Source organism: Sciurus vulgaris, assembly GCF_902686455.1.
Source record: "Sciurus vulgaris genome assembly, chromosome: 10".
NCBI classification, from domain to species: domain Eukaryota; kingdom Metazoa; phylum Chordata; class Mammalia; order Rodentia; family Sciuridae; genus Sciurus; species Sciurus vulgaris.
Window position 1 is genome coordinate 136,621,385 of NC_136470.1, and position 19,459 is coordinate 136,640,843.

Below are 19,459 nucleotides of genomic sequence, written 5' to 3' on the forward strand. Positions count from 1 at the left end.
TACCAGAAGCCTGTTCTTGAGTACTAAAATCGAGGTTAACCAAAAGCAGAAATAAAACTAAATTTGCACTGACACTTTATAATACAAAGTTCATAGTTCTCAAACTACCCCCATAAATGCTTTAAATAAAATAACAATAGTATTTTGATAAAATCCCAACAAAAACCAGACATGTGCATGTGTGTACACTGCATCAAGCACTAAACAAATCAGAACTGACAGGTGTAAAATACCATCAATAGTATGACTCCATTTTTGTAAGAAAACTCCTAAGTAATACATACTTAGTGTGTAATAAGTGTGCAAAGAGAGAAGGGTGTGGGAAGGCAGGTGCTAAACACTAGGATGCTGCAGGTTGTTTTACCCATTACAAGGAACACATATTACATTGTGATATTTAAATGCATATAATGAGGTTTCTAAAAGGAGAAGACAGAAGCAGACAAAGGACATTATTTTCTCATGGCCCACGGTGAGTAAACAGAAACTGAGGGTACTGTTTTTAGCGACCTGAAGTTCTTTCTCTACTGTAGTAATGACACACTTGAAGAAAGTCTCATCCTTCACTAATCTTCACACAGGATTCTAACAACCCCATGAAAAAAGGGAGAGGATCAGAGTGAACCAGCAGTGGTGTGCCCAGCTGGAGGTCACAGGGTCCTATCACACTCTTTGGATTCCTTGTGCTGTGTTCTTCCCCAAATAAGCAAGCCCTCTGCCACCGTCAAATGCTGACGCTCTGACTCTGTGGCTAAAGGCAACATCACGGTGGAGGCATTTTCTGTCCTAACTCCTAGCGCTCTGAGGGGAGAGACAGAAACCCACCCTATCATCTCTGCTGCCAGTTCTCTCTATATAGTTCCAGAAGCTGGTCCTAAGAACACTGAAAGAACTCCGAGGTACCTCCTGGAACTCCCTGCAGCGAAGCAGAACCTACGGTGCCCTGAACCAGAATATGAAACAATATAAGAATATGATATTCAGCTACAGTAGTAGTTTCAGGAAGATCTTGAGTAATGGGATGTCAGGAGTGGGCGCTTCAGTGCATTTAAAATATTTCTTCTTACTTTTTAAAAAAAGTTTAATAAGCACATGTGTATAAAAGGAAATGTCATTTATATTAAACATAAATCTCAGGCCACTAGTGACATCATGAAAATTCTGTGACCCCTTGTCCTGTTTTAACTCTAGCTTGATATTATTTCCTCATGAGACCTTTGTCTTAAAAACAGAACAGAATAATCTTTCTTTTGAAGGTGGAGGGTAGGTTGGGAAAAGCAGGGAAAGGGCCCAAGTTTATACTATTTGGATGGCTGAGTAATATTTATTAATCATTTACTGTAGAATCGATTTTTAACAAACTTGTACAAAACATAAAAGAATGGATTGCTAACAATGGCCCTATTTCTGACCAGAAACTGCCTAAGAAATCATGACAGAACGTGATATGAGCAACCAATCCACATTAGTGGTATTTCAATTTGCACATATTCATAGGAAACATTTGCCTATTAAAAGAGAACAATTTATGGAATTGGTCTTCTGGAATGAAGAAAACCTTCTGTTGCTTTCATTTCACAATCACATTTTGAGGAAAGTGTCTCCCTCAGTATGCACTTTTACCCTAAACCTCCAGTGCATACTGGCTTAGGTGAGAAAAACCAAACACTGAAAGAAATCTGCTGTGCTGAAGACCTTAAGTGGTGCTATGAGATGAGAAATATTTTAAACCAGTGTTAATAAATCTGTAGAGTAGGGTAGTGTCAGGCATTTTGAGATGCTATGTTCTCAAACTCATTTGGACAACTGTCAAAAACATTTTTTCAGAACACAGTGGAGACACACAAAACTACAATCGAGATATTAAAAATGCAACCAGCAAGACAAGGGAGTTTAGGATAGGGCTCATAAGCTCTTTGTTTTTTTGCATTTTCTAGTTCATGTTGTATGTTAACTGAATCCTCAAGCACAATATAATACATCAACTATTATTGTTTGTGTTAAATAAAATTATTAGGCTGAGAACTGAAACAGTTTGATTTGTAAGTTCTATGTAAAAGAACCTAACGCAGAAGACAGGGCTTTTATCAGAACTGGACACATGCTGAAGAGTGTGTAATGGCAAGGGGCCTGCCTCCGTTTCTGGCCAGCAGCAACAATATCCTCACAAACCACTGATGGGTAAACAAGCTATTAATGACAGTTGCTTTTCAACACTCAGAATGGCCAGAATGTGCTGCCTGACCACAAGGACAAGCAGGTCATCACTCTAAATGTTACACAATATAAGAAACACAAGCGAGACCTCTGTGGGGAGACAAACCCACAGGTATGGCTCCAGAGTTCTTTTGCTATTCAACTATTAATAGAAAGCAAATTCCACTTAGAGCTGTAAACACTTATAAACCTTTTTATCAAAGGTTTATTATTACTTCTTTAACCATCCACCTAAGGTTGAACAAGGAGTTCTTATTCCTAGTGTGCAGTCCCAGACCTGAAGAATACAACTTAATATCTGAACCCAAAATACAGGGAAAAAAGTCCTTCCCTCTCCTTGCAGAAAAAGAAGATGAATTTTCTTCTACAAATCTGCAGAGTACCCCAGACACTAGGCTGGTGAACCCTAAATGACCATTCATAGGATGCAGAATCACGCTCATCAAGTGTGAGGGTAAGCTCCCGATTCCTCACCAGACCCAGAAACCTGCTCCATGGCTCATGGCTTTTAGTTTATTTTTTCATCCTGGTGGCCCTGAATCAGCAGCCCTAGCTTCACTTGGGAGTTTGTTGAAATATGCAATTTCATGTCTTCCTCCAGATTCAGGTTTAAACAAGATTCCAGGTGTCTCGGATGCACATTAACGAGGGTGAAGCACTAACCTAGGTGACCATGTCCGCCCACTCTAATCCACCTCATCTGACTTTTCAGAAAAGAGAACAAGAGATGCTTTAGACACACCATCCTGACAGGGAAAGTCATTTCATTCCTTGCCAAAGTGGGCACAGCACTACAGTCTTTCTTTCAAGTCAAAACAACCCATATTATTACTTTTCCTTAAACAAGTAACATTTTTTCATGTAGTTCAACCTAGTATTTTCTGTTCTGGATCCCTCTACCATGAGGAAAGAATAGCTTCATTTGCATAGTTTGCTTATAAAACCATAATGGCTCTGTTATAATCAAATGGCAAAACTCTATCTCCTATACTTTTTCAAAACAATGTGAATAAAAATGGTAAGCATTTTTATTTGGACTACACTAAAAGCTCTCTAGAAAGTAAACATTTTAATACCCATTTAGCAGCTCAACAAGAGGTACTACTCACATTATCCAGAATTTTAAAACAAAATATGGTAGAAAAAACATGGAGGGGGAAAAATTCTTTTGGCATAACAAGGACTACTTAAGTTGATTTCCCACGACGTTAGAATATGGTGATCCTAAAGTTGGCAGGAGCACATCATCACTTAACACCTTCCACCTCTACTCCTTCCAACCACGTGTTCACAGACAGAAGCGTAGGCCATTATCACAAGGCCTTTCACCTGTATACAATTCTTCACCAAATAAAACCATTATCTTAAGTTGATCACAAAACAGAGTCAAACACTGACAAGCATCTTCTCACTCACTTTTCCCAGTCTTAAGTGCAGCATGGCGCTGAGCCCCTGGAGTGGCTGCAGGTCTGGCTATGTGGTAGCCCCCACTGGACACCTGCAGGAGGACTCCCTGGGACTCAGAGGAAATGCAAAGGGGGTTTCCAAAGGTTGGAGAGTTGCTAAGTGGGGCAGCCAGGCATGGTGCCATCCTGACCACCTCGTTTAAAAGAACAACAATGACAAAAAGGCAGTTTCCAACATTTTCCAGGAATTTCTCTTTCTAAACTAAAAAGATTCAAAGGCCCTTCTCCATGCCTAATAGTAATAATAAGTTCAACAGATAACCAGAAGCACAAACTAAACTCATTCCCAGAGAAAGGAAAATATGACACTAAAAGGTCAAAACTCCGAGCAGGGATCTACAGCTGGTGTGAGCAGAGGAGCAGCTCTGTGAAGTAAAGGGAGCTTCGGCGCAGCCCAGGACGGTCGGCGCTATTAATCAGCATCTTCATTTTCACTGTTTTGCTTCTCCCAGGAAGCCAGGGGCACAGGACACAGTGGTGAGAAAGAGAGAGAAGATGGTGGCAGCTTAAGGGACACCCGACGACTTCCTCAGTCCCTACAGCCACTATCATCCATTGAAGAAGCTGCGCTTAGCCACACTGCAGAAGAGGCAGACTTGCACCAGGAACCACAGCCACAGGACAAGATGAAATGAAATAAAATCCCCCACACGAAGTTCTGTAAGAAGCCAAAAGAATTCAAATCCAAACAATTCCACAGACTAAAAATTCTGCCCCAGAAAAAAAAAAAAAAAAAAAAAAAAATCACAAAGCATAAGGCTCATCTAGACAAATGTCAGAAAAAGAGCATCATATCAGAAATTCGAAATATAAAAACAGAAATGTGACCATGGAGAAATAAATTCGAAGTTTTAATGAAAAGATTGAGTAAAACTAGGAAAACAACTGAGAATGAAAGTAAATACAAGCAAAATCACACACACATACACACACAGTCCCTAAAGAAAACAAAACAATGGAACAGAGTTAGTATTCAATAATATAATCTAAGAAAATTACTTCCGGAAATGAGAAAGCTCACTGTGTACTGTGAAAAAGTCAACTTCAGAAACAATCAACTTTCAAAATTATCCTAGTAAAACTAACTAACAGGACTGAAAAAGTAATACCTGAGCACAGAAAAAAATCAAATTACCAATAAAGGTAAGGAAAGAAGGCTGATACAAGAGATATCAAGAGAAAATACATAAACAAGGCATTAGTAGAAAAATATTTTTAAGAAAGTCAAAGAAATAAAATGCAAGACAGGGATTTTATATCCAGCCAAGTTGTCTTCCAAGTGACAACACTAGAAAATAGCTTGGAACATGCCAGACCTCAGGGAATGCAACACACCAGAGCCTTGGCTGAGGAACACACTAGAAGATGAGTTTCCTCAAAGCAGAGAAAAGGGGAAGCATAGGCAAGGAAAGTGATGGTAAACATGTGACATACCTAACTCAGAGCTGATCTAAAATAAGGTAACAATGTGGGTAGAGGAACTGCAACTATAAGAATGTTCTAGCAAAGTATTAAGAACGTGAGAAGGAGAAACGGGAGGGAAAGAAGAAAGTACATGGAGGGCTGGCTATAACGAAGGTGGGAGTCCAAAGGTGCCATTAAAAGGTAAATTGGGAATAAGGAGGGCAAGAGAATCATAAAAGACATAAAAGGTAGCAACCATAACAAAAGCACAGACCTTCTTAAGTTTCATAATCAAAAAACAAGAATAACAGGTTTGGGGTCTTTTTTGGTACAGGGGCTTGAACCCAGGGGTGCTTAACTACTGACCTACACCCCCAGCCCTATTTTTAATTTTATTTATAATTTTAAGACAGGGTCTCACTAAGTTGCTTAGGGCCTCCATAAGTTGCTGAGGCTGGTTTTGAGTTTGCAATCCTCCTATCTCAGGGTTTACAGGCATGTGCCACTGCACCCCACAACAACAACAGTTCTTAAGACAATTCTGCATCACAGTTCCATATATCCTACATCAGCTTTTGCTTTGGATCATCTTCCAAAGATGTTTGTACAGCACACAGTCCTGGAAGACAGATACAGAAGCTTCCCTGGACTGGAAAGCAGTTTTGCGACTTGACTAGAATAACAAAGATGTCTTTCTCTGGGCAAATGTAGACAGGTTTTATAGTAGTCCTTTCAAGAAGTCCTAAGTTCAAAGTTCTCAGCTACCATACAACCCACTGACTACACACACCACTCCATGGGATGTGGGGTCAAGAGGAACCTATATGACTGTGAAGCACATTGACCTTTGTGCTTTACTGCTGACCCAGGAATCTCATGCCTTCTGCCACCACCTATGAAAGCGTCAGGCATGCAAGTAAATCCCAGACCCTGAATAAAGAAGAGACCCAAGAAATACAATGGTATATTCAATAAGTATGGCGTTATTCCTAGGATACACTTATAAGCAAAAACAAAAAGTTAAGTACACACAGCATATACAAAATGCTACTTTTCATAAGAGAAAGAAAAAAGAAATACACACATAGGCACAAACATGCATGTGCACACTCATAAACATGCTTAGTTTATTTTTAAAAGTACAAAGGATAAACTAGAAGTCAATAAAATTGGCTTCCTACAAGGGGTAGAGAAGAACAATCTGGAAAGGAAGGGAGTGATTCATCTCTCTGAAACTACCCTTGTGTATAATTTTGACTTACAGAAGCATGTTTACAGTACATATACATATTCAAACATATAATCAAATCAACAAAAATGGAGACAAAACCACTTAAGCTGAATGCAAACAGAAATGAATGCAACTCTGCTTCAGATGAAGAACATTACTACACTCACTGGGGGAGAGAAATGTACACAAATCCTAAACTCTTTCTGGTTGGCTACTTTTCACAATGTATGCCTATGGCAAATCTGAATCCATTTAAAGTGTATATAAATGGGCAAGTAAGGAATTATACGATTATACTATTGTCAGGAATCAGGGCTCTTATTTTGAAGAAAAAGAGAGGTGGGAAGCAGGTAATGCCCAGGAAGAGTTTTGTGGTTTAGATTCAGATTGAAGGTATCAGTAAGATCATGCTTTCCTAAAAGTATATATTTTAATTTATCAATCAATCCATAGTCTACTACCTACCTAATTGGGACTGAAAGTTCCTGAAGGTAAAGGAATCCCAGAAACAATGATCACATTAAATGCCCAGAGCCTGATTTCCAAATATCATTTCCCTCTAAATTGAAACAGGGGATGTTAGTCAGTTTTTCATCACTGTGACCTAAATACCTGACAAGAACAACTTTAGTGGAGGAAAATTTTATTTTGGTTCATGGTTTCAGAGGTTCCATCTATGGTCGGTCAACTCCATTGAACTGGGCCTCAGGTGAGGAAGAACATCATGGCTGAAGGGCATGATGGAGGGAAGCTACTCAGTTCATGGTGGCCAAGAAGAGGGAAGGGTGTCCTCAGGGAAGATGCTGCCTTTCAGAGCATACCCCCAGTGACCCACCTCCTCCAGCTTGGCCCTGCCTGCCTGTAGCAACCACCCAGTCAGTCCATTCAAAGTAGGATGAACTGACGGGGTTCCAGCTCTCACGATCCAGCCACTTCACCTCCGAACGTTCCTGCATCAAAAGTGGAGCTTTGGGGAGCACCTCACACCCAAAATGTAACACAGAGTAATATAAAGAAATGGCTGGTTACAAGAGTGAGATAGGGAAAGTACAAGATAAGCCTGGAATAACCTGTGTGAGAAAAGGGGAGTGGAGGGGAGGGGAGGGGAAGGAACACCAAAAGAACCAGACACCATCTGGAAAGGAGCCTCCCTGATAAATCTTGGACAGTCTGAGCATCAAAATACATAAGGAAAAGAAGTGACAATAACCTGTTAATAAGACAAAAACCCATGGGTCCCTGCTTATAATAAATACATGCCAGGTGCTAAACTAGAGAGCGCAGCAGAGTTGAAAAATCTCCATTCTGCAATCATCAAGCAAGAACTGTCAATGGATAATGGAGCAATGACCTTCAAGCTCTCTCTAGAACTTAAAACAGAGGTAGACTTTATGGGAGTGTATGTAAAAATAAAAAACATGGTGCAGTGCAGAACGACATGCTAGACAGTCCCCAGAAAAGGTGGCAACTGAGAAAGGAAGAAATGGCAGGACCAAAGCTGAATCACAGTCCTAAAAGACTGTGAAGGACTGAACAGAGGAGACCAGCCCTGAAGTGGTTCAGGAGGTTGTGAGCACCCACCATGCTCCTGCTTTCTCCTCCCAGGCTCTCGTGTAACTGGATGCCAAGTCAGCCAACCAAGTATGTTTCCTGGCAGTAAGCATAACAAGCTACATGTCGCTTTTCTTATCCTATTTAAATGCACACTGGCTTTTACCTCCTCTCAACACAATGCCAATTCTCTATGAAAATCCAACTAAGTAATATGGAAAAGACAAAAACTGAAGAAGGCTGAAAATGGCTTTGATTCAACTGTGTGGGTTGTGCTTTTCCTTTTAATTCTATACTATGTATCCTTAAAGTCCATCTCTTACCATCATACTCTGAGGAGTATCTGGCTACACCCCAATTCAAATAAGGGCGACTAGTGCTAAAGGGCAAGGGCTCTAAACATCTTAATGGGAATGGAGAGACATAGCCTCAGGAGTCCACTGGTCCTAGACAGAGCAGGTTTTACTAATGCTTATGCCATAACTGTGGGTTCACCCACTTCTTTCTTGCATAACCCTACTTAGATATGAAGAATATCACTGATCTTATTGACCTTTACTAACACACAAAGCAAAATAGATAGATAAATATATCAACAGTTCACAGGTAGTGGGTTCATTCTAACATCAAGTTACAGAATCTTTTGCACAACTTAAATAAAACTGCATTAAAACCACCTGCTTCCTACTACCTAACTGTAGGCTAACTCACTCTCAGGCCTAAAATGCTTGTCTTTGAAATATATTTGATGTATATGACCCAGATTAAAAAGGACCCTTAACTTAGGGTCTAGAACTGAGAAGAATAATTAATACACAATTATCCTTTGTCAAAAGTTTTAAAATAATTTTAGCTGGGAAACTTTTTCTTCAGTTGAAATCTTATTTAAAACTGTACAAGTTCACTCTGCAAAATAAAATTGGAACCACTTGGTGAAAGTGGTCAGCAGGAGTCTAGAGACCTCTGCCCACTTTGGGTGCTCTCCTGACAGCCCGAGTCACAGAGTCACTGCCAAATGTGATGGTGTGTAAGGGTGCCACTGAAAACAAGATCCTCCAAATAAGAAATACAGAATTTAAACCTAGGACTGTCCCACTCATCATTATTTACTGAAGAACGTGAACAGAGTGAGTAAAAATTCTTCTTAACAGATAATCATTTATAAGAGCAATGATCATTTTGGCATTAACATGGCTGTTCATTCTTATAATAAACTACCAACTGACACTGGAATGCTATATTTCAATTACCATTTTTATTCTAATGCCCTTATGTTCTATATCTTCTCAATTTGAAGTGATAAAAAAATCACAAGGTTCCAGAAATATTTTTAATGATGATAATGACAATGTTATTTACTTATTTCTAATCTCAACAAATACATAGTTCAAATTTTCTAACTAGGTTATTATTTCTTACTTTTTAAATAATTAATCTGTAATTTTTTAGGAACTGTTTTAAAGGTCTAGGATTTCTGTTTCCTTTAGCTACTAAAAGGAAAACCTAAAATCCCTTCTACCTCTGAAATTCCTTTAAGTCAAAATTGAAGCTGCCTCTTGTTACTATTTTGCTTGTATAGAAGCAGAACAAAAAGCACATTAATAGTTAACAAAGCTACAATATGATATCCAAATGAAGTCTTGCATTAAAAAAGTACTCAGACTGTATTTACAAAAGAATCTCTACCATTAATTATTCAACATTTGGATGTGACCAGAAACCAGAGCATAACTTTATTATGCTCTGTTTAAATGAACTACGTACTATGGTAATGAACATTTGGTACAGTGAGCTTTGTGAATCTCAGACTTCTTGTAGTACTATGGTTCTTCCAATTTTTGATCAATGGACAGATTTTAATGTTAAATCAGTTTGAATTTCACTTGTTCTTCAAAAATGTTTATTTAAACCAAAAATTTTGCATCTCAAATATTATATATTCTAAAACTGAATATAGTTTGAACCAATGCATTATTCATAAAGTAAAGACACTAGGAGAAGCAAAGCTGTGTGCTTCTTTCAAAGCTGTTAAAATTGCTAAAACATACCATATTTATGCATGCAATATTTGATTGTTTTTCTTAAAACACAAGCTTGTTTTTGTCAGATCAAGATATGCCAAAAATTCTACACCAAACAATTTTTGCTTATAATTAAAGCAATCATCAATCCAAGGATTGTCATTCATTTTATTTCATCTCTACTTCAAAAAAAAAGGTAATTTTAAAAAATTTTTAATTCCCTTGAAATGATAAGATAAATGAAAATGTAAGTGCCTTCACATAATAACAGTAAGCTGACCCTTTGGGAATGGTTGACTTTCTCAATGCGAGGCATTCAAAGCTCATTCAAAAGTGTTCATTTAGAATGCAGATATCAAAGATGATGCAAATGTTCAAGAGAAAATGAGAACTTACCAGATGTTCTAATCCAGCTTTGATGTTTCCAGATTCCCTAAAATAGAAGAATAAAGTTCTAAATAGTTGCTAAACCCTTGTCTGCTCCAATTTATGTTTATCTCAAAACTGCTTTATAAACCCTCACACTTATTCATCTATCTTTACTAATGTTCACAACAGTGCTGTTTTTCAAGACAAAACAATTTCTACCAAAAGGGAACAAATTATTTATATCAAACAGTACTATCTCTAAAACTAGTATTTCACTAACAGAAAAAAATGTTTCAGATTTTTCAAAGTCAATGGAGAACAAAAAAAAGTCAAGTATATGATTATTTTACTATTCACGATAATATGCTCATTTCACATCAGCTTTTTCATTAGCAGTTATGGTTATTTCCAACATTTCTTATGAAAACATCATTTCAGATTGTATCCATCATCTGAATCTTAGAATTGACATTGTACTTGATTTGCTTTATCAAATCTTCATCCATCAATGGTTGTACTTTTACATAAAGAATACACGTGTAAAAAATATGTTTGTGACTACTAACTACACAGTTAAGTACATCTTAACAAAATTTTCCTGACATTGATTTTATTAATTTAGTGCACTACAAATCATGACCTAAGATTGCTGTAATATAAAGAAATAAAATGTCAGCAAATAAAACACAAACATTAAGCATCATAATATATTTTAAGTATTTAATTTCTTGCTTCTCACTGTAAAAAAAAAAACTGTTGATATAACTATAAACACAAGTATCTTCATAGATGGCGAAAAAAATTGAAATATACATGCTGGATGCAGTGGCTCTACACAAGTAGCAGGAGCCTGTCTTAAATTAAAAGAGCAGGCTGAGGATGTGGCTCAGTGGTTGAGTGCCCCTGGGTTTAATCCCTACTACATCACACACACACGCGTGCACACACACACAGAGCAGAGCAAATAGTTGGGCATTTCTTCTAATTTCCAGCTGGACCAATTTGTGACAAATGGGCTTTGAGTTTTCTTACTCTAAACAAGCAATATTTTAGTTCTAACATAACTATCAAGCCTCATCTTTTTTTAAACATGAAATTGTATCTACCACATTGCAGAAAGTAATTATGAAACCTTCAACAATAAACAACATTCTTACATTCCTGCTATTTACTATTCTCCCCATGGCACTTTGTTTCTCTGAAGAGTCCCCTTGCTTTTCTATTTGTTTCCTATTTTTTCTTTGCTCAAAAATAATACTTGGCTCCTTTTCCTTGACTTGCTGAACTATCTTCCCAAATACCCGACCTTTGTTCCCTGCAGCTCTGCTGCTGCAGAGCTACACACAGGGCTGCCCTCTGCCCTCCACTCTCACTGCCCGCCTGGCACCCCAGGAGTAAGTTCCCACCTGTGCTCACTGGCACCCGTCTTCAGCCATCCTCTATTTCCTGCTCCTGGCAATCTTCTGAAATCCATTCTCTAAGCTCTAATGTCATCACAGTCGTAATGACAAATGACAGGAATCAATTACCACAAGGTGTGAGAGAAGGCTACTGTCTGTATAAATAATCATTTTAAACTTTACTATTACAAAATTAATGTGTTTAGTGGAGCTGGAATTCCAATGAATCTGAGTTTTCACAAGGATATTCTCATAGTTATTTGCATAATGTAAAATTTAAACAAGCAAAAAAAAAATAACATACATAGTAAACATCTGAACAGGACAGACAACGTGTGTGTGTCACACATACACTGCACGCACACAACTGAATGACGTCTCCCTCCCACTTCTGAGCCCCAGTTCTCCATCACGGCCGCTCTTCGTTCAGCCCTCTGAGGAGATTCTGTGTGTCTGTGTCTGCTGCTCTCCTGTGGTCGGGTCCTCCCAGGCATTCTGCCTTGGAGCTGGTCCTAAGAGGACATATACACTCCACCTTTCCCCATGGCTACGCTGTCACACAGTGGTTCTTCCTTGAATACAATGCTACAATACAAAAAGGAGAAACCCCTCAGATTTAAGGCACAAACTGCTGGGGCTAGGCATGCCTGGCTTTTAGAAAGGTAACAAGGCACCTGTGCACACCATATGTCATCTTCATACACATTGATAGTTCTGAAAGAGACAGTGCTGTCAACTGAGTTTCTCACAAAGTTAGGGATAATCTCCCAGTTTTTCGACCTATTTGCATTTTGGAACTAAGGATAAGAAACTATTCTTTTTAAAAAAAATTTTTTTTCAGTTGTAAATGGACACAGTACCTTTACTTTATTTATTTATTTTTATGTGATGCTGAGGATAGAAACCAGTGTCCCACACAGGCTAGGCAAGCGCCCTACCACTGAGCTACAACCCCAGCCCAAGAAAGCATTCTTTAAACAAAAGAATGGGTAGGTTATTGCCTTCCTATGTTTCCAAATTATTCTTAAAGGTTATCTTGAAGATATGTATTTTGAATGGCATAGCTCAGAGAAAACTAGGCATCCTTTTTTGACCAGTCTCCTTTTACTACCAAAGGTCACTGAAGATGACCAACCAGGATCCAAATTCTTCAGGATAATTCTGATCTAAGTGTTTCTTTCCATCCCTATAGCTATTGCTTCAGGTTCTCTTTCCTCACCTACATTACTGAAACAGCGTCTTAACGGGTCTCAACAGCCCCTGCCTTGCTCTAGGTCACTGCATTCTCCATAATACTTCAATGTTTTGCAAATGTATGCTTGGTCATGTCAATGCCTTTCTTAAAAACCTATTAGCAGCTTCCTTACTACCTGTATCTTGCCTGTACATAGCTTACATACAACAGGAAGTTATAGCAGTGGAAATGATGAACTGTTCACCTGGTTTCACTCACTATTAACCCACTTAATCTTTTCCACCCAAAATGTTCCCTTTCTCCCATTCTCTTCTCAGTCTCCTCATCAAGCTAGCAAACAAACAAAGAACATCCTCCAGGACTCAGGTTAAACAGCATCTCCACCAAGCAAATTCCTCTTTCCCTACCATGGAAATCTTCCTGCATGCTCCCTTCACACACTGGGCAGGTACCATCATGGGACATCACAATTCACTGTGAATGTGTCTTTTCCCCACTGATGCCACTGGAGTGGAACTCTTTGTGGGCATGCACTACATCTTAATCCTTCTATTCTAGTACCACTAACAGTGTCTGAATTAGAATGTGTGACTGCCAAGAACGGACTGAATTTGACCATCCTGAGACAAAGCTGGATGAAGAGTCAGCAGCAAGCAGCCCAGGCCTCTGAGGGCTCTCTCCAGCCCCTACCCACCCCAACCCACACAAGACCAGGCACTTTGCAAGAGCCAGTGTTGCCTGGCACAGGAATAGCAGATGTGTGTGGGCACATGTGCAGCACAAACTCAGGCGTAGGGCAGGCAGGGCCTTTGCTTTGGCTTCAGTCCTGTTTCTGAAGGTGGAGAAGACACAATGGGAAGAGGCTGAGGACAGACTAGAAAGCGAGAGGCTTTCCATCCCCATTCTCAAGCTAACCCAGAAGAGGCCAAGACAGAACCTCAGCTTTCTCCTCTCCCTTTAGGTCAAGTTAGTAGCCACGGCAACCGAATGCTCCAAGGAAACACAAGGAAAACTTCAAGGTGTGTGAACATAGGAATGGGGGAAAGGCAAATAAAAGGAATTCACCTAGAGAAAACAGAAGAGATCGAACAAGAGTATTCTTTAAGTATATCTTAAAGAGAAGATTTGGAGAATCGTGTGTCATTTGTAGATTCATATAAGTATGAAAATGCAAGTATGAATTAACATGTGACTGTAGGTATTAAAATAGAACAGCCTGAAAGAAAGAACTCAGCAGTAGATTAAAAGCATATTAAGCACAGAGGACAAATCAATGAGATGAGAACCTGCATGGAAGAGCTACTCAAGAAGGCCTAACGATGGCGTGGGAAAACAAAACAGGCAGAAGATAAAGTAAAAAACAGGAGTAGAGCATTCACATCTACATCACAGAAATCACAGAAGACCAAAGATAGAATGAAAAGTAAGAAATGTTTTAAGAAATGGTAGGAATTTCCCAGACAAAAAAAATTTTCAAATCTCAGATTGGAAGGGCACATGGAGTGTTGAACAGGATAATTATAGAAAAATTCACAGCAAAGCATATTAAAAGAGCACCTAAGAGTATTATGGATCTTAAATGCTTTTAGGAAAAAAAAGGAGAGAGAGAGACCCCTCCATAAAGGAATAGTAGCACCAATGTCAGATATGTCAACACTCAATGGAGTCACAACTCCCAAGATAATGTGTTCAAGAAAAAGAACTAGGGATCTAGAATTTATACCCAGCTACTAAGCTACTGTTTAAATAGAAGGAAAAAACTGATTCTCAGCATATAAGGCCCAGAAAATTCACCACATAACAAGATCATTTGAAAGAAGTCTTGGGGAAGGTAATGCAGCAAGAAGAAAAAGAAACTCTGGAAGAAGCAATAAGACAGAGCAGGCAGGAGGGCTGGCCTAGAACTCAGCATTTACGGATGCGAGCAACCGATGGCCAAGAAGAAAGTTAAAGGAAGGCCCTCCTCTCCATCTAGGGGAAAGCCCAGAGAAGACTCACCGCTAAGTCCAGCAACATGTTATTGACAAGAGACGGTACTACAAAAGGATTCAGAAAGGTTTTTAAAATGGAATAGGAAAAACCACAAGCAGGCAAATATTAACCAAAAGAAAGACAAGAGGAAACTCCAATGACAAAATACACTGCAGTTCCTGTCCCCTCCAAATACATACATACACACAAAAAAGGATATTCTACTTGAGGAAAAAGCACAATGGCTCGAGGAGTTTTCGTTGATATCTACATGGGCTGCACACATACAAAGCTTAACACATATCACTGGGACACCAAAGTCTGAGCAAATTCTCCCTAAAAGTTATTTACTCGTACCTTGGGCAAAAAGACAAAGCAACGTGACCATTTATTTCAAAACAACAAAAAATCCTGCATACTTAAGCAAAACACAAGAAGGCACTGTACATAATCCTGGTGCCAAAAGCAGAACACCTAAATCTGAACTTGAACTCAACTACAAAGCAGTCAAGCAAGGAACTTGGATGACCATGCAGCCCTGAGGCTCAGACCTGAGGACTACATGACACCTGAGTGCTGTGAAGAGTCAGTGAGAGAGTAAAGGTGTGAAAGAAAGGACGTCATGGCCGCTGGAGCTTAGATACCAGTCTTGGAGGTGATTCCCACAGTCCTGGTGAGTTTTTATAAACAGAGGGACCAGACCAAGATGCTGGTGGCCGGCAGGACCTTGTAGTAAAACCTGTCCTCTGCCTGGCCTGTCTCTAGAGCTGCCGCTGTCACGGCTTCATCAATACTGGTGCAACTCCTCTTGCCCTGTGCTGAAAGCAGACTTAATTCAATTATAGGTCTCAAAACTGATAAAATGGTCCTGAAGTGGAAAATGGGAAGGGATTATTGGCAAATGAATAAAGATTTGTATCGAACTAACACACAGGAGTACAGCAGGTCTTTTTTTAATCATTCCCTGTCTTAAATCTTCTGGGAACCATGAGTTTCCCTTCCCCTCATGCAGCACATCGATTTCTGAATTAGACTGCAATATTAAATAATTAATATACTTGCCATGATTGATGTTCTACATTAGCTGAATATTAGGTTATCAATCAAAATCCACTTGGTTTAATGTAATAATATTGAAAAAGTGTCCTGGGCTGCTCATCCAATTTGTAGTTGAGGCAGCACAGATCGTAATGCTGGCACACACAAGGCTCTGAAGCAGGAAACACAGTGCTCAACACGTATGAGGCAGACATTTTGAAACTGTCAGGGACAAGGCGAGGCTGTCCTGACTAAACCACGTGGCGCCTGTCACCCTCAATCTTCAATTATGCCATGGCAGGCAAGAGAAAAACTAAAAGTTAGATATCATTTGACCTCTGTTGCAAACAAATTCCATTATTTTGCAAAAATAAACATGTTCCAAACCCAAAAACTACAGCTATGATAAAACTGACATCCCCTTACCAAACCTGTAAAGACAAGGTGAGTTCTGTTCAGACCTGGCCGTACTAGGAAGGAAGTGCACCAAGTGATCCTGCAGATGTTTAATGGAATAAGGGACTCAGATCAAGGACCACAATTAATACTGGCTTTGTTTAAAAAAAAAAAAAAATCATATTCTTCTGATTATGGCATTCTCTTTTATACTCAGCATTTTGTATACATACTTGTCAAAATATTAGCTTAGAAAAAATTTAATTACCTGCTTCTCATACTAAAAGTTAAGCAATTATTCTGATCATTCCCTAGTAAATCAATCCAAAATCTATGATAAATTTGCTTATAAAAGTGATATTTTTAAATACATTTAATAAGTAAAGAATATCCAAAAGAAAAGTGACCTTTATGGAGAAGAGTAGAAACTTCAAATAAATATAAATCAAAACCATTTCATAGAACAAGCCAAAATTCCCATGAGTTTTGTTATAAAACACTCATGAACCATAATGCATAGATCTGAAATAGTATTAAGGCATTATTTCAATGACCAAGTCCTTAATAAATAAAATATTACATAGATTTATTATATAACACATTATCCTGTATAAATGTGTATTTACATGGTAATTAAAAATAGGGTAACTCTTAAATAAAATTTTACACTAAATGTCATGCATTAAGCACACTATTTGCCTTTAAAGGGTCACTGTACTACAGTTTTCTGTGGCTTGAGGAGCTAATATCACAGTAACTTTGAATCTTCTCTTTTGTAATACAGAATCTGTGTGGTTTTTTTTTTTTTTTTTTTTTTTGGTTTTGTTTTAATATGATGGCAGTCAAAGCTTGTAAAAGTCTGAATACATGAACCATAACTCTATCTAAAGGGAAAGCTATCTAAAGGCCTGGGGATACAGCTCAGTTGGTAGAGTGCTTGCCTTGCAAGCACAAGACCCTGGGTTCAATCCCCAGCACACACACAACAAAAAAAAAAGTTATCTAAAAATCTTCCATCTCAGACAATAATTGACACATGAACATAATTTACATAAGTTAAATTCTTTTATATATCAAATGTTATTAATGAAAACTTGGATAACATACAAACCTAAGAAAAACATGAATTAAAATTTCAGCTCAAGTATTTTTAACTAAATGTATGATCTTTGTGTTACCTTTTAATTTTCTCATCTTCAATTCAAATCAAGGATTAAAAAGATAATCAGCATATGAAGAATTTAGAAGTCATTCAATAACCATTAATGAAAATGACAAACTAATAATCGATTGCAAACCATTTTCAAAATAAGAATTACTCTTTATAGAAATTTTAGCTTTTTAATCACCTTGAAGTCTACTTTAACTATAATACGCATAAATTAAAGTCAGTCTCATTTTCAAACATTAAATATATTGAGAGAGCTTGGCCCCATGACTGTGTTCAATAAGAGTGCTATGTAACAGATCTTGCCCCATGGTCACATCCAATAAGAGCATACATAATCCTGATACAAACATTAATATTCTCATCTTTTTGGGAAGAAGGTAGGAATAAAGTGTGTTGGAAAACAAACAAATTTCCCAATTGCCTAATTTTTAAAAATATTTTAACTCAGTTGAAAAAGAATTCTCAGTAATTTTCTCTTGGTAGGAGAATAGCTTGCAAATTAGCAATTCCAAATGTACATATGCTCTTGTTACTGCTGTTTGGAGTGCTGGTTTTCACGTGTCTGCCTTTTATGAGTAGTTCTTGACCTGACCTATTTATACCCATAATAAGCACTGCTCCAGAACTTACAAATCATCTGCACAGACAGGTATGCTATGGTTAATGTATTTAGAATGTATTCTTCTCTTTTTAAGACCCTTTAGTTAGTTTTACAGACAACTATTTTGAGCATCCACAATGTCAGGTTAAGTTTAAATTAAACATACTGAACAGCCATGGACTTATGATACACAATGAGCTCATTCCAACAAGTTGAATGCCTAAGTTAGTATCAGTTAAGCCATTTATAATTAGTCAGGTTAACAGGTTCTGAATTCATGGCAAGGGTTTGTAGGGGAAGAGAAGAGATTTCAAAATTTATGAAGTCATGCTCTAGATGACAATCTCAGACAGATGAAATCTTAAGAATTTATCATCAGTAGATTTAAGCTAAAATGACTGACAAAGGAAGTTCATTGAACATGAGAGCAAGGAACAGAAAGAAACTTGGAACATTAAGAAGAACATAAAGCACAACAGAAATGCTATATATTTAAGTGCATTTCGATGCCTAAGTCTGTGACAAATTCTGAGTTATAACAACATTGACAGAAAGCGTGTGAAGCATTAAGATGTGGTATCTATGTTGTAGATGTTTAAAGTTACATTGTCAAGCCAAGATGAATATATGAAATAGCTGATGTCAACCCCGGGCAGGGGAAATGCCTGCCACATGTGCCACTTTATCTTCTGTTTCCCACATTCACAGCCGATGACCACCCCACCTCTGAGGTCAGGAACAATTCAAGTGTTCTCAGTACACAGCTGCTCCAGGTGTCTTGGCCAGTCATGCAGTGTTAGCAGGTGAAATGCATCCCATTTGCCATCACTCCTACTTCAGTCTGTGTCCTTGACGTAGTTCAAGAAATTAAAAAAGGAGAAACAGCCACATGTGTTACAGTGGTTGGGAAAGAATTCAAAGACAGATGAATGTTAGCTGGATCCTAAAGAATTGGCTGCATTTGGATAGACAATAAATAGAGAAAAGGAGGCAGGAGCGTGAGCAAAAAGGTTCAGCAGATCATGAGAGAGGTAAAGTATGAAAAGTGGGCTGCCCAGAAAAGATGCATTCAAAGGTCATATAACCTTAACCTTTTCATTTAAAATAATGTCATTATTTAAGCTTTCAGTCCATGATATATGGTTGTGTATGCTGTCTACCATGAAAAAAGAAAAAACCCAGGAGGCAAGCAGAAGCTCAACACTATTTTCCCTGGCCATTGAGGGCGTCATGGCATGGTGCTGCACACACAGGAGGAAGGCACACTTTCCTCACATGTCCAGATACCATATGGCTAGCAATGACCTTGCAAGTCATGAATGCTTACTGCAGAAAAATCTATACTCACATCTGGCTCTGATGAAGAAGAAAATAAAGGTCATCTAAAATTCCACCAGCCAAAGATACTAGCTTCAGTGTGTTCTACTC

The 19,459-nt window shown here is 38.3% G+C and overlaps 1 protein-coding gene across 3 annotated transcripts in view; it reads right to left on the minus strand.

Moving 5' to 3' along the window:
* RSRC1 (arginine and serine rich coiled-coil 1) overlaps positions 1-19,459 on the minus strand; it is a 362,234-nt gene that overhangs the window by 170,774 nt on the left and 172,001 nt on the right. For all 3 annotated transcript variants that reach the window (XM_079100402.1, XM_079100401.1, XM_079100403.1), the window contains exon 5: positions 10,287-10,323. In XM_079100402.1, coding sequence (XP_078956528.1) covers positions 10,287-10,323 — 37 coding nt within the window. The remainder of the gene's footprint in view (positions 1-10,286; positions 10,324-19,459) is intronic.